Source organism: Panthera onca, chromosome A1, assembly GCF_046562875.1.
Source record: "Panthera onca isolate mPanOnc1 chromosome A1, mPanOnc1 haplotype 2, whole genome shotgun sequence".
Classification (NCBI taxonomy): Eukaryota; Metazoa; Chordata; class Mammalia; order Carnivora; family Felidae; genus Panthera; species Panthera onca.
Window position 1 is genome coordinate 70,991,513 of NC_138339.1, and position 16,119 is coordinate 71,007,631.

Consider the following 16,119-nt stretch of genomic DNA (forward strand, 5'->3'; position numbering starts at 1 on the left):
AAGTTATAAAATTTTTGCAGCTTACTTTGGAAAAACTTGTATTTTCTATTTAATGATAATGTAATTTCATGGTCTATATTATTTAATTACCTTTTTTTTTAAGTTTGTTTATTTATTTATTTTGAGACAGAGTGTGTGTGTGAATGGGGAAGGTACAGAAGGAGGTACAGGGGTACAGAGGGAGAGAGAATCTCAAGCAGTCTCCGCACTTTGAGTGCAGAGCCTGGTGCGGGGCTCGAACCCATGAACCGTGAAATCATGACCTGAGCCAAAATGAAGAGTCGGAAGCCACCGACTGAGCCATCCAGGAGTCCCATGATTACCGTTTCTTACTGATAACCGATATGCTGCCTGTAGCATAGATATTAACCTTGATTTTTAGATCATTCACTTCTAGCTCTTGAGTGCCATTAGCAGAGTGAGGAACTAAAGTTTACCAATTTCAAATTTAAATATATTTTAACCAAATGCTGTTGCTTCTCAAAATGGTTATTATAGAACAAAGGTAAAACAATTGAAATCTGATTTAGTGTTTGGAGAGTTCCTGACTTGGATTTTGAGTACACATCTTTACATGCCCTTTAAAAAGTTTGAGTCTTCTAAGATTTTTCTCACGTGGAAAGTGTTCATTCTTTCATTATCATAGGTGATTGGGGCACTTGGATAGTACCATGAACAATTAAATCAAGTACATTGCCAGAAATGAACACTGTGGAAGAAATAGCATTTTTTCCTAACTTACATCTTGATTTCTTTTTGGATGGATTCAGTGACTCCTTTCTTGCTAGTAGTGGTGATCCAATTGATTAATTGTAAGTTTGTTAGTATCAGATGTGTCTTCCAACTAGAAGGAATATTTGGGGTTTTACTTGGGTACTGTAAGGGGGAGTGTAGAAAGAAGTGTGACAAATATGTTTTGGAATGTTTCTTCTCATAAAAATGGCTTTGAGATTGAGAGGAGAGAATGCTGCTGATGGATGCCTAGGTGAGCTGTTTTCTTCCTTGGTGGCTCAGGGTGCTCCAGACTTATAGGGCAAACCTCAGAGAGAAGCTGCATGTACCTATTGACAGAGGCCCCATGCTGTCCCGCCATGTGTGTTAGGAAGTCTTTTTGTGGTGGCATGGAAGGCCAAACACTGGTCGGTGGCCCCGCTGGTGGTTATTCTGGGCACCAGCGTTTTTTTGGTTCACACTCCCTGACACAGTACCTGGTCGCAGAATAGGAAGAATCATTTCTGAAATTAAGATTTAAGCACTTTTCCCTCTGAACTGTGGCTTTAGGCTGAGGCCCAGAAATGAGAGTGTAAGGCTATGAGATTTTCGATGTGAAGGTGAGTCCCAGTTGCATATTCTAAATTGGGAAGAAAGAAAAAAACAGACATTTTATTTTACAGAGTAGGTACAACATTTTGGTAACATTTCTCGAATGCCAAAAAAATATATATGTCAGAATACTTTTTTAAGTTAAAAAGCATTAATGGCATCCTTTTGTTTTTCAGCTGCATACATTTAAAAATAAAGACTGGAATGATAAGACTTTTGCCTGAGTAGCATGTGATCAAGAGGTCAACGTACAGGCCGCTTGGCTTGGATATGACAAGCTTTTGTCCTGGGCTAAGTTTCATTTATTTTCCTACTTTAAAAAATTAGGTCATGAAACTTTTATTTGGAAGGTACCTCCCAAACTTCTGACACACTGAAGTGTGGTATATGATGCCAGTCACTGAGATAGGTTCCAAATTCCATGGACTGTCTTTTGTTTTTATAATAGATCTTGGACCTTGTTGCAAAGAAATGAAGGACAAGTACCCAACCAGTCCAGTTAGATGAAATAATCTCTCCTTGTTTGCATTCACATTTGACTTAATTTGCCCTTAGTTTATTTAAGCTTTGATTTTTTTTTTTCCTATGTGAGTGAAACAGTGTGAACATTTTATTTTTTTAATTGAGGAGAAGTTCTGTTTCTTAGCTCCTGCCGGGTAAAAAAGTGACAGGGCTGCTTAGTGCTGCTAACTTTAAGTGCTGTTTGTAGTTTGTTATGAGCTCCAGAAATCTTATGTGGAGAAAAGAAAGGGATCTAGTGGAAAGGAAAGTCCTAGAAAAAAGTCAATTAGAGACTGCTGCCTGCCAGAGTACAAGATGAGGAGCAGAGCATCCATTCTGAATTGGTACACCAAGACGCAGAAATCCAATTAACAAATTCACATTTCTGCAGCAGAAGACAGTGATTACAATTTTGGTGAATTCTTCAGAATTCCTGCCACACACATCAAAATGCTGACAATTTACAGAGGCTTGAAAAAAAAGAAAAACTGTTCTTCACTTTAAAAACAAATATGTGGGGCGCCTGGGTGGCGCAGTCGGTTAAGCGTCCGACTTCAGCCAGGTCACGATCTCGCGGTCCGTGAGTTCGAGCCCCGCGTCAGGCTCTGGGCTGATGGCTCAGAGCCTGGAGCCTGTTTCTGATTCTGTGTCTCCCTCTCTCTGACCCTCCCCCGTTCATGCTCTGTCTCTCTCTGTCCCAAAAATAAATAAAAAAAAAAACGAAAAAAAAAAAAACAAAAAAAAACAAATATGTAAATAGAGAACTGATTGTGCTTCTTGTTCTAAAATGACCTTTAATTGTGTGGAATGAGATTTTTTTTTATTATTTAATACTTACATCTTAGTGAACTTTATGTTCACTAATGTTCAAAAATATCACTTTTAAAAACACGTAGCTTCAGAGCCTTAGATCCTGCATTTGATAGAGTTAGAGGGACAGATACCTGATTTCTGGAAATGTAAATAAATGAAAATATCTTTAAAATTTTGACCCTAATTTCAGATTTACTCAGTCAGCAAGAGCATTTAATGAATTGAGTTTGATATACCTAATACCGTGTAAGGCACTGGTGACATGAAGGTGAATAGCCATGGCCCTGACCTATAGTAGCTTGCCTTTGACTCTAGTGGGAGGAACACTTATTATACCAAACTGTAGAGCAGCGTGTTGAAGGCCCTGGTGGGAGAATGACCACCATCAGTGGGTGTACGTAGGGCAGTCTCTGACTCTGACAATGGGCATCCCAGATGATTTTACAGAGGATGTGCCCTGGAGCTGTGAAGGCTGAATTATGCTTTGATGGGAAATGAAGCCAGCCTGTCACTGCCCCAAGGTAGCTCAGGATACTATTGCTGTTAATGCATTTAAAAATTTTTTTAGGGGCGCCTGGGTGGCGCAGTCGGTTAAGCGTCCGACTTCAGCCAGGTCACGATCTCGCGGTCTGTGAGTTCGAGCCCCATGTCAGGCTCTGGGCTGATGGCTCGGAGCCTGGAGCCTGTTTCCGATTCTGTGTCTCCCCCTCTCTCTGCCCCTCCCCTGTTCATATTCTGTTTCTCTCTGTCCCAAAAATAAATAAAAAACGTTGAAAAAAAATTTTTTTAGAATCAGATTAGCCGACTATGTATTATATTCTATTACTATGCTTTTGTATGCTTGGATATTAATTTAATCAATCAATTAATTTTTTTTCCCTCACTGTTAATTGTACCCTACTATCATTGTATCCAGCTAACCCAATGAATTTAATCAATTGTAAGTGCCATTTGTGTGCTGATGACTTCCAAATTATCTTGACCTCTTTTCTTGGCCATCTAATGGGCATCTCAGACATAGCGTATTCAAAATCAAACTCTTTTCCTATCTGCTACCAAACCATCTTAGTTAATTGGAGCAATACCTTCCAGGAGCTCAAATCAAAAACCTTAGAATCATCCTTGATTCTTCTTTTTCTCTCATGCTCCATAATCCATTTGTCAAAAAATTCTGTTGATTCTTCTTTCAAATATATCCAGAATCTGATATTCATACCACCTCTAGCTGCTATCACTGTGGACCAAGTCAGATATTGATTGACTACATTCAGTATAGCCTCTCTCTGCTTCTACCTTTGCTTCTCTTATAGACTCACGCAGAAGCTAGAAGGTCATTTAAAAATGTAAGTTAGATCATGTCATACTCCTACACAAAACCCTCCAGTGGCTTCCCAAATTCCTCAGAGCAAAAGCTAAAATCCTTACCTTGTCCTACAAGGTTTCATACAGTCTCCCTGTCTTCACTCACCTCTTTGGCTATGCCTCCTGTTAGTTTTCTTTCTGTTCATTCTGCTGCAATACCTCTGGCTCCCCATTCCAAAATGCTCCTCCTGTTCCCATCCCAGGGTCTTCGCACTAAGTCTGGGCCCAGACATCAACATGTTTTGTGTGCTTCCTCGCCTCCTTCAAATCTGTGCTCAATGATCATCTTTTCAATGAGATCATCTTTGACTGCCTATTTAAAATCATACCCCATCTCATCCCTTCCCTCCACTGTTTTCCATCTGCCTTGCCTTGTTTTATTTTTTTTTCTATAGTACTTTTTTTTTATAGGACTTTTAACATACTATATAATTTACTTACTTATTTATTTTTCTCCTCACTTTTTTCCAAGTAGGAATATAAGCACCCTATGGACAGGGTTTTTTTGTCTGCTGTGTTCACTGTTGTATTTTTAGCAACTAGAATAGCGTCTGGTCCATGATAGGTGCCCAATAAATAGTTATTGATCATATGAATAATATCTTATGCATTCTTTTTTAAAAAAATTTTAATGTTTATTTTTGAGAGAGAGAGAGAGAGAGAGAGAGAGAGAGACAGACAGACAGAGCATGAGCGGGAGAGGAGCAGAGAGAGGGGGAGACACAGAATCTGAAGCAGGCTCCAGGCTCCAAGCTGTCAGCACAGAGCCCAACGCGGGGATTGAACGCATAAACTGTGAGATCGTGACCTGAGCCAAGGTTGGACGCTTAACCGACTGAGCCACCCAGGTGCCCCTCTTCTGCATTCTTTATTTGAGCGATTGAAGAGGCTGAGCTTTATGAATTAGTTTTACACTTTCAGGATTTAAACCTCAATAGCTCTGTATTAGAGAAGTGGTTCCCAATTTAGGCTGCGGTCAGCTGGCTATCTTTTTCAGAAATACTAATGACTGGCCTTACCCCAAGTCAGTGAATCAGAATGCCTAAGGATGGGGCCTCGTTATCAGTATTTTTTTAGAAATTCCCCATGTGATCCTAATGTGCAGCCAAGTTAGAGTCAGGTGTTGAGGAGACATTTAAGTAAGTAGGCACAAATGAATGAAAATTCACAACTATCCAGATATGGACCAGCTCAAGCATTAAGACTGGATGGCAAGTGTTTGGGGTGAAAGATTGTTCCTGAGCAGAAGAGCCTGGGAAGGGCTGGTTGAGTAGGAGGGGAGGTGGAGGGGAAGTGAAAGAGTTGGGAAAGACAAAGAGGGGTCTCCCAGGTACTTGTAGCAGGAAGGGAAGGTTGGGCCCTGGTCCCTTGGCAGCTGCTGCCAATTGATGGTTCCTGTCTAAAGGGCATAGTTAATATTGGAGACTGTCTGGTTAATCATTTGTGTTAGGCAAGTATATTGTATTTCAATATACTTGAAGTGAGTATATACTCACTTCAATATACTTGAAGTGAGTATTGTATACTCACTAATTTTTACTCTCTCTAAAGTAATTGAGAAGGTTTTGTGGAGAAGTTGAGGTAGGAACTAGGCAGTTGAATAAGTGTCAGGGAGAGAAGAAGACACACTTCCAAGTTACCTGCATAAAAAGAGTGAAGTGAGAGCAATTTTAAAGTAATGAGCACAGCTCTTTGAGTACATTGAGACTAGCCTCTCAAAATTTGGGGAAAGATTTCAGCTAGCTTAACAGATTTAAGAAAATGGCAGTAATAGATAGTGAAGGGCTTTGATAGGCAAGTTCTGGGGTTCTTTTTTGCAGTTGAAATATTTTTGTTTCCTAAAAGTTTCAGAGAAGGTGAGAGATATGGTCAAAGTTATTTAAGGAAGATTAATCTGGCTGGTAATGTGCCAATAAGGAGTTAGAAGGTACAGCTCTGAGACACAGTGCAGTAAAGTGTGCTAGAAAGCAAAACAGGATGTGAATAAAATGGCAAAAAATGTCAGATCTAGTAGGAGAATGGCAGAGTGAAACAGACCTTGGATTTGGAAATAATGCAAAGAAACAGCAGCCCAGTGTGATTAAGAAGGCAGTGGATGGAAGGAATACATAAAGTGTCAGAGAATTAACATAGTAGCTACTGTGTATGTGACAGCATTCAATACCCTGAAAGTCCTGTTTTCATGGTTAGATTTAGAAATTTTTATTGTCTATGCCAGGATCTCAGGCTGTTTAAAAGCTTTCAGTTACACCCTGAGGTTCTTGGTTCTGTGAGGTGCTGGGAAGGTTTCACCTGATTTCCTAAATGTAGCTTATCTAGCTTTTATTACCATTTCTATACTTGAGTGCAAGCCTTAACCAAGCTGAGATTCAGAGCTAGTTGATGAGCAGAAGGGATGCCCCTCATTCTCTCTTGTCCAACTAGATCCTCTAAATGTAGATATCAGAACCTGTGAAGATGTAGAAGCCATCCTATGCTCAGGGACAGAAATTCCCTCTCTGCCCCTTTCCTTCCCATTCCCAGCAGTCTTAATTTTTCCCCTCCCCCCGCTTTTTTTCCTGTTTTTCCCATGCAAGACCTGTGCTACAACTCCTTTCCTTTATTTCTTGTGTCTCCCTCCCTGTCGCTAATAGGAGACTCTTCCCCAGAGAAACTGTCTTTCTCTGATCCTTCTGTCTCCCTGTGCCTCTGCTCTCTCCCATGACCTCCATCTTGGCAGATGAGTATGTGGTGCTGATCTGCAGCCCCAGTAACCCTGATATCACAAGGCAGCCTGTCTTAACCCTTGACTTTGCTCCCTAAAGATTATGACTGATTGCTTTGAAACCCAGTCCCAATAAAACCAACATCTGCAGGGCTGGTAAGAAGTAATTTAGGACTGGTTGACCTTTGAACATATTAAACTATGCAGAAGTCTTTATTCTTTTTAAAAATTATTACCTCCAACTGGCTTCATCTGAATTATCCTTGTTAGCCTGAATTGATGGAACATCCCTGCTGCCTCTGCCAAGGTCCCGTGAGTCCTCTTATGTTGGTTCATCCACCATAGTCAATTTGCACAATTGAGGATTTTGTTTAATTTTTTACTTTTCCAGAGTCTTACGAGAACTTGGAAGCCATTTGAGGTCTTTTTATAAACCTTCAAGACTGTTTCCTAGGTAACATTTTAGTGTCTCATTTTATACTTAAGTACATACATGGCCATACCAATCATTGACTAATTTTAGTCTTTAACCTAAATTAGTTACAAGTAATATTTTTTCTCAATAAAAGCAAAATTAAACTGAAAGTTGATTACCTATAGTCTACATTCTGACTTGGGCTTCTCTTAAAATACCTTACTACATGTTTAAGAATTGGAGTGAAGCGTTTAGAAGATCTTGGTTGTAAACTTTGTTTATTCAGATCCTCAGTGATTTGTATAACCCAGCTACCAGTGAATTTATAAGGAAAGTAAGTTTAATTAAAAGGCCAGTTTCCTAAATGTAATTATTTGTTTTATACTATGAAGGATTATTTTAGGTAACTTTTTATGAAACACTTGAGGGCACTATTATGAAATTCCCATAGCAAGGGAAGCAATGTGATAAATTTGACAGAGCTGTTTGTGGAGTTTTCAATAAAAAGTCCTCAGTACGTGTCTTGTAATAATGCTGGTTTCCAGGAATTAGCCTTCTGAAACTGCCTTTGGATACTGTTGTATTTCATGCTGAACTGGCCAAAATAGTCATAGGGAAGACCACATGAGCATAGTCAATGACTGTCAGCTCATAATAAAATGAGCCTTAATTGGATCTGAGAGTAAAACGCTCTTTTCAAGATCTCAGAATGCTGCATGTGATAGCCGAAGTAAACTTGTTTCCCCACGTATGAGTTTGAGCTCCATTGTAAGAGTAAGAAATGTTCCATTTATGGACAATAAACAGGGAGGCATCAGCCACAGGTGGGCCAGTGTCATCATTTGACCTGCCCTGCAGTGAGGAATGGTCCTGGATGCAGGATTTCTAAAAGCTAAAGAGTCAACCAACTAAAATTAGAGGTTTTATTACATAGAGATAGTTTTTGGAATTGTTACTTCTTACTATTCCATTAATTTTAGAAGATATCTTTGGATTTTCTTAAGTCTATAAAATAATTTAGATTTGCTAACATCTCTCTCCCTGTTATCTGTTCCTTAATAAGTTATTCAAACCTGTTTGGTCCTCAGTTATGTTTCGTAATGTGAGGGGACTGAACTGCACAAACAGCTTTAAATTTTCTTCTTTACACAACTTTATTACAGCCTCCTTCTATGTCCTGGTTGATGAAGTGATTTTTCTTTTGTATCTTGGCCAAATGTACCTAACATACATAGTTCACCTTTTTAACCATTTTTAAGCGTACAATTCTGTGGTACCAAGTACATTTACACTGTTCTGTTATGATAAAGATAATTTACAGTGAAGGAACCTAAGAGATATGTAAGAATTCACATAGAAACTTTGTCTCAGAAGCTGTGGTAGACTCCAAAATATACATGTGTAGGAAATATTTATGTGACTGGGTAAAAATTTTATGAATGTGCGTCTTCCTAGGGACTATAATAAAGAATAATTGGAAATAAAGTGATGCTGTATATGTATTATACATGGCTATATTTAATAGTTCACATATGCATACGGTTACACGTAGCAAAATTCATCCTTAACACTCAGGTTTAATAGTCATGCTTCAAAGTATTTTCTAGCATCTCTATGGGTCCATTTTGTGTATTTCTGATTTTGTTGTGGTACAGATATGTCAGGACATAAGCCCAGCAAGCCATCCAGCACCTGCAATTCAAAGAGGCTATTTGTTTCTTTATGCATTTCCAGAACAGTATATACTTAACAGTAGTACAGACTTTCGGGTGTTCACACCTAAAGGAACTAGGAAAAGAAAAAAGTTCGAAGGTAGTAGAAAGAAGGAAATAATAAAGATTAGAGCAGAGATAAATGGAATAGAGAGTGAAAAAAAAAAAAAAAGAAAATGTCAATGAAACCAACACCTGGTTCATTGAAAAGATAAACACAATCGATGAACTTTTAGTCAGACTCATCAAGAAAAAAAAAGAGGCCTCAAATAATATCAGAAATGAAGAAGGAGAAATAACAACTGACACTATAGAAACATAAAGGAATATAAGAGAATATTATATATAAAAAAAACTATATGCCAACAGATATATAACCTAGAAGAAATGGATACATTTCTGGAAACATACAATCCAAAACTGAATCAGGAAGAAGTAGAAAATTTAAACAGACCAATTACTAGTAATGAAGTTGAGTCAATAATCAAAAAACTCCCACCAAATAAAAGTCCAGGACCAGGTGGCTTCATAGGTAAATTCTACCAAACATTTAAAGAAGAGATCTTACCATTTGTGACAACATGGATGGAGCTAGAGGGTATAGTGCTGGGTGAAATTAGTCAGGAAAGACAAATGCCATCTGATATCACTTATATGTAGAATCTAAAAACCAAAACAAATGAACAAACAAACAGAAACAAACTCTTAAATGCAGAGAACAAACAAGTAGTTGCCAAAGGGAAATTTGGTATGTGTTGCGGGGTGGCGATAGTTGAAATAGATAAAGGAGATTAAGAGGTGCAAACTTCTAGATGTAAAATAAATAAGTCATGGAGATGAAAAGTCCGGGAATATAGTCAAAAATAACATAGTATGGTGACAGATGGTGACTATACTTTTGTCGTGAACCTTGCGTAAAGAATTGTCGAATCAGTATGTTGTGCACCTAAAACGAATGCAGTATTGTATGTTAATTAAAATTCAGTTTAAATATACAAAAACATATCCTGTAAAGAAAACTAACTATAAAAATAATGTGGTTTAAGAAAATGGTTATTTTTTATATAGGAAATACAAGTATAGGATACATTACTAAGAGGAGCTTTAATAATAAGAGTATCAAATGTAATAGTGACTGATCCTTGATATGTACAAGTTCATCTTTGCTTAACTGAGAACAAGAGAACTTGACCAAAGAAACAATTAGCTACTTTTTTAAGTCCCAGTACAAATTCTTGTGAAAAATAAAAGATTTGTGAAAGTGAAAAGACAGGTCCTTACACTATTAAGATAGTTATAGGAAATGTGACTGTTTACAAAATACAAATTGAGGGGGCACCTGGGTGGCTCAGTGGGTTGAGTGTCTGACCAGCTCAGGTCATGATCTCGTGGTTCATGAGTTATGGGGCTCACTGCTGTTGGTCTTTCAACCAGAGCTCAGTTCGGATCCTCTGTACTTCCCTCTTTCTTCCTTCCCTTACTTGCGCTCTCTCTCCCAAAAAAATAAACAAAAAATTTAAAGAAATACAAATTGAGTAAAACCCAGGGGATATGCAAACATTTTCATGAAGCAATTCTAATAAATTCATCTTTCCGTGAGTGAGGATTGGTTTGAAAAATTTAACAAGACCTCCCCTCACTACAGTATGGAGCTAACAGTAGTGGCCAATTCAAGTTGTCTATTTTCCCAGGAAGTACTTTCTTGGCCTTTGAAGATACACCTAGAGGAGAAGGCTGAATGGACCATGCATCTCCTTCTATGCCTTTGTGAGCATCTACATCTAAAGGAGGGAAGTGGGCCTCAGTGTTTAAGGTGGTTAAAGATATTACCCTTGTCTTAAAAGAAACTTGGCTTCTTTTCAAAGATAGAGAACCCTGAAGCTGTTCTGTATTAATTTTCTATTGCTGCATAACAAATTAACACCAATTTAGAACCTAAAACAATGTACATTTCCAAGGGTCAGGAGTCTAGACACTCCAAAGTGGCCTTTTTTCCAGTGTCTCACAAGGCCATAATCAAGGTCTCAACTGGGGATGCATTTCTTCCTAGAACTTAGATCCTCTTACAAGCTCATGTAGTTGTTGGCAGGATTCAATTCCCTATAGTTGTAGTAATGAGGTCCCCATCATCTTGCTGGCCTTCATGCAGGGATTTCTCTCAGTTCCTATAGGCTTCTTGCAGTTCCTCTCACAATATGGCTGAGTAATGAATGCTTCAAGACCAGCAGGAGAATGTCTCTGACCTCTAGACCATTAGTCTAGACCCTGACTAGGTCAGCCCCATCCAGGATATGGTCTTTTTTGATTAATTCAGTGTCAACTGGTCAGGCATCTTAATTACTGATGCAAAATCCCTTCAGCTTCACCTTATAAGGAAGATACCCCCCATTATATTTACAGATCCTATTCACACACAGGGTCAGGATTATACCAGGGCCTAGATCATTGGGTTATTTTGGCATTCTGCTTTCCATACTTGTTTATTTTCTCACTGTGTTTCTCAGGGTCAGTAGGTAGGGGCAAGATCTTTGCTCTCAGCTGCTTTCAGATTATCAATCTTCTACCTCTCATGAAAAATAATAACAATAAATATAATTAATAAAACACTGAGACTTTGAGACCTGTGCCATTTGGTGTTTGTTGTCTCCCATTTTACTGCCATCTTTTATACTCCTGGTGTCTCCTGCTCCTTCATAGAGATATTGGATGCCAAAGATTTTGGCACTTGACTCACAGCCTTCCATTTTGTTCCATGCCCAACTGTTACTCTGAATGACTTCAGTTTCTGTGCCCATCACATAGAGATATGTCAGAAAGAAAACATAATAAGGAACATATGTATTAGCCCTTTGATTCCTTATTAGAATTTTAGTAATATCAGAAAGACTATAAAAACTTTGGGGATGCCTGCATGGCTCAGTCACTTGAGCGTCTGACTTTTGATTTCAACTCAGGTGATGGTTCAAGCACCATATCAGGCTCTGCGCGAACAGCATGGAGCCTACTTGGGATTCTTTCTCCTTCTTCCTCTGCTCCTCCCCCATCTTAAAAATTAATAAACATTTTTTTAACTTAAAAAACCATACTTTGCTGTTTATTTTGTATTTTATGTATTTATTTTTTGTTCCTGTAGATACTTCGAAAGGTTTTGATCATTGTTGTTTTATTTAATGCCAGTCTGCCTTATATATAAGGGGTAAAGGATAAGGATCAGGAGTCACGTTTGAGGCAGAATGTTAGAGCCTGCGCAGCTCATCTCTGGGCCCTGGGCTTGGTATTGATTCTCGTCATTAGAGAGAGGAATGAGGAGAACCTTGGGGAAGGGGAAACAGGGAGGTTGCCCTGATTCTGACTGGTGAGCTATCTGAAGCTACTGAAGTGGTTAGAACAGTCTGTTTTATTTTAACAAAGTGAGTGCATTCCCTGTGTACTTTGGTTGCCAAGTACCGATCATATTCTGTTGTTGGTAAGGCTCTGAGACCATGGTAACTTGAGTAGGAACTTTGTTAGAACCCATTCCTCCCTCCCTCCCTCCCTCCCTCCCTCCCTCCCTATCTCTCTCTCTCTCTCTCTCTCTCTCTCTTTCTTTATTTCTTTCTTTCTAAATGTTTATTTATTTCAAGAGAAAGGGCAGGAAGGGGCAGAGAGAATGGGAGAGAGAGAATTCCAAGCAGGTTCCACTCTGCCAGCTCAGAGCCCGATGCAGGGCTCAAACCCACGAACTGTGAGATCATGACCAGAGCCAAAATCAAGAGTCAGATGCTTAACCAGCCGAGCTGCCCAGGTGCCCCTGAATCCATTTCCTCTTTCCTGGTTCTGCCTCCATTCTGGAGTGTTGTCCTGAGTCTCACTTTGGATTGGTGGCTTTGATTATCTGACCCTATAGGCTGATTATAGAGACATTTTCCTAAATCTTTTTATGAATCTTCAGAATGCAGCCCTTAGTGTACAGAAGCTTGCTGTCTCAATTAGAAAGAATGTACCTATTATTGTGGACATTTTCATATTTCCTCTCTCTTAGCTATCTCTGTTTCTTTCCTCAGTTCTGCAGCATACATCAGGGAGCAGTGAATAGTTGCTCTGTGTGAACCTTCTCTGTGTCACTACTTCCTTTGTGAGCTGAGGTGGAAAAGAGGGTTTGAGTGCTGCCTAGTGGACTCAGTTCTGTAGAGCTGCTCTGCCCAGCGTTGTAGCCACTAGCCACATACATATATAAAAAGTAAATGTAAATTAAACAAAATTAAATAAGATAAAAATTCAGGTCCTCCCTCACATTGGTGACATTTTAAGTGCTCAGTAGCTGCATGTGACTACGGTTACCATATTGGGCAGCAGCGATATAGAATATCTCCATCATCAGAAAGTTCTCTGGGACCATACTGTTTTAGAGCATTTCTTTCCCTGTAGCCTGACAACAGTGGAGATTCCAGTGTCTTACGTTGTCTTGGGATTGAAGCTTAATGAACCTTTGGGTGGAACTTGACTGTCTCATTCCTCTGAGGCCTTTGGGTTGGGTTACACCTGCAGGTCAGCTTCCTGCAGGACTAACCTGATCCCTTTATGGAAGGATTTGAGAGTAAACATAGAGAAGACTGGCTAGTTCTGGGAAAGCTCCCTCACAGTGCTAGAAATGCCCTATACTCATTTTCTACTGCTGACATAAAAATTACCGCACACTGAGTAGCATAAAATAGCACAAATGTACTATCCCATAGCTGCATAAGTCAGAAGTACAACATGGGTCTCACCAGGCTAAAATCAAGGTGTTGGCTGGATTGTGTTCCCTTCTAGCAGCTTAAGGGGATGATCTGTTTTCTTGCTCCTTCAGGTTTTTGATGGAATTCAGTTAAGGTTGTAGATCTGAAGTCCCTATTTCTTACTGGCTTTCAGCTCAGGGCTGTTCCAGTTTCTAGAGGATGCCCACAATCCTTAGCTCCTAGTTCTCTTTCTCCATACTCAAAGCCAATAAAGACAAGTTGAATCCCTTTCACAATTCTAATGTCTCCTACACCACCTTCCATTACATCTCTCTGACTTTAGCTGGGAAAGGTGGTCTGCATATAAAGGCTCATGTAATTAGATTGGGCCTACCCTGTTAATCCAGGATAATCTCTCCATCTCAGAATCCATAACTTTAATCACATCTGCAAAGTCTCATTTGCCAAGTAAGTAACATATTAGGGCTTAGACATATTTGGAAGGGGTGCTACTTGGTTTATCACTTGCATCCAGAATAATTCTTTACGTGTTATTAAGCAAAAATACCTTATTTGATTTGTAGCTTATTTGAAGAGGATGATTTCCAGCTTATTTGAAGAGGATGATTTCCATCTTTGTTTAAATGATATTATTAATTTTCTTTGGAGACTAAACATCAGGGGAAGACAAGAAACCTCAGGAAAGGAGGAGAGAAAAGGGAGAAATGGGGAAGGTGACACCTGGAGAAAAATCTTTACTTAAACAGCATTTTATATTGCTTTCCACTTGGTAAAACACACTACACGTAATAGTTCTATTTGGAGTTTATTGATAAAATATCACCAGAGTATCTCCGAATTAACCACTTACTCATATCTCATCTTTTAAAAAGTGCAAAAACCTATACAAAAGTGGTGTTATAATCCTGAAGATAAATATCTGAAATTGAACAATGTTAGAATAATCTTACTAAACTGTAGGTACTTATAATGTGATATGTTTAACAGCTTTCCCACGTATAATGTTGCTATTTTTGATTCTTATGAAATGTCAATAAAATCTATTTGATTTTAATATTTATTGCCATTCATATATATATATATTGCCATTCATATATATATACTTCTCCATTCATTTCTAATTTAGTACATAAAATATTATATGAATGAGTTTAACTTGATTAGACTGTTATCTATTTTCAGTATCATACAGTGTGATGCTCTACTTTGTAATAAACTATATAAATTTTGAGAATGAATGTAGCATTTATCTTTCTCATCTTTCACTTTTTTTTTTATCTCATTAGCTACGAAATCTTTCCAGCTTGGACCTACGTCATATCACTGAACTGGATAATGAAACTGTGATGGAAATTGTCAAGAGGTGCAAAAATCTTAGCTCTCTCAATCTCTGCCTGAACTGGATCATAAATGACAGGTAACCATTGTAACATCTTGAAAACAGTTTTCCAGAGGGAAACATGTGTTCTACTGACCAAATACTAATTATCATTATAACAAGGCATGACAATTTTAAGGAAAATTTAATGTAGCCATGCCTTTTGAAATAGATATATTTAAGATTTGAAAACCATCTAGACGTATGCTTTTAATCCATCCACTGCTTATATTTACAACAAGGTTTTATGCGTTTTGATTCAAATGTTTGCCTAAACAGTTATAACAGCAGTCTATTGAATTTTTCTTTGTCACCCATCCAGGATATATTGTTGTTACTCTAATATTTTTGCAACTTTTGTGCTTGATTTACTGTTCACTTATCAAGGAGAATGATTCTAAGAAATGATTTCAAGTATTATGCATTCAGGTCCTTTCTCAAGGATGACATTTTGTTCTCTGCATCAATATAATTAGTTTTAAAAATGGAAGTCACGTGGTGGACAGTTTAATACATAGTGTCAAAATGTATAAAATGGGTAGTTTTCTTCTTGTAAGCAATGATAAACCCATTTTTCTTTGAACTATTGCATGAAAGAAAATTAGATGGAGGAGCCCTTGAGTAGACTTCTTTATAATGAAATCAAATGTGGAGTAGGACTATTCCGCTGCTACTGATTAATGTAGGTAGGTTCTGAAATACAGACAAGAGACAAGATGTTGGTCCAGTAACTTTGAGGGATAAATTTTGTTTTTGTTTTTTTTAAAGATAAGCCACCAAAAATAGTTTGCTTTCAGAATAGTACTATTTCAGTTAAAATTAGTACCTATTTAAATTTAAATACTTTTGCATAAATAGGAGCAATGACTTATTAAGTTTGTGTCAGATAATGCTTTAAATCAAAATACTTTTCCCCTCCTCTTTTAATTTTGTACTTAAAATTAAAGTTACATGGACTCCATTTTCCCCCATTATGGTAAGTTCTAGTGACAGTTTTGTAACTTAACCCACATTATCCTTACAGTTATGTGATAACCTTTGACTTGACTCTTTCTTAGTAAAATTTTTCTTGAAAAATTTTCTAATCCAGATCACATGGTCATCATTTATAAAAGGTATTTATTGTTTTTGAGTAATAGTTGCCATATACAGTATATTGAAATCTACAGAAAATTGATAAAAATGTTTTTTAA

General features: G+C 38.0%; 1 protein-coding gene across 3 annotated transcripts in view; it reads left to right on the plus strand.

Moving 5' to 3' along the window:
• Positions 1 to 16,119, plus strand: part of FBXL17 (F-box and leucine rich repeat protein 17) — a 497,950-nt gene that overhangs the window by 165,569 nt on the left and 316,262 nt on the right. For all 3 annotated transcript variants that reach the window (XM_060635240.3, XM_060635241.3, XM_060635238.3), the window contains one exon: positions 14,835 to 14,965. In XM_060635240.3, coding sequence (XP_060491223.3) covers positions 14,835 to 14,965 — 131 coding nt within the window. The remainder of the gene's footprint in view (positions 1 to 14,834; positions 14,966 to 16,119) is intronic.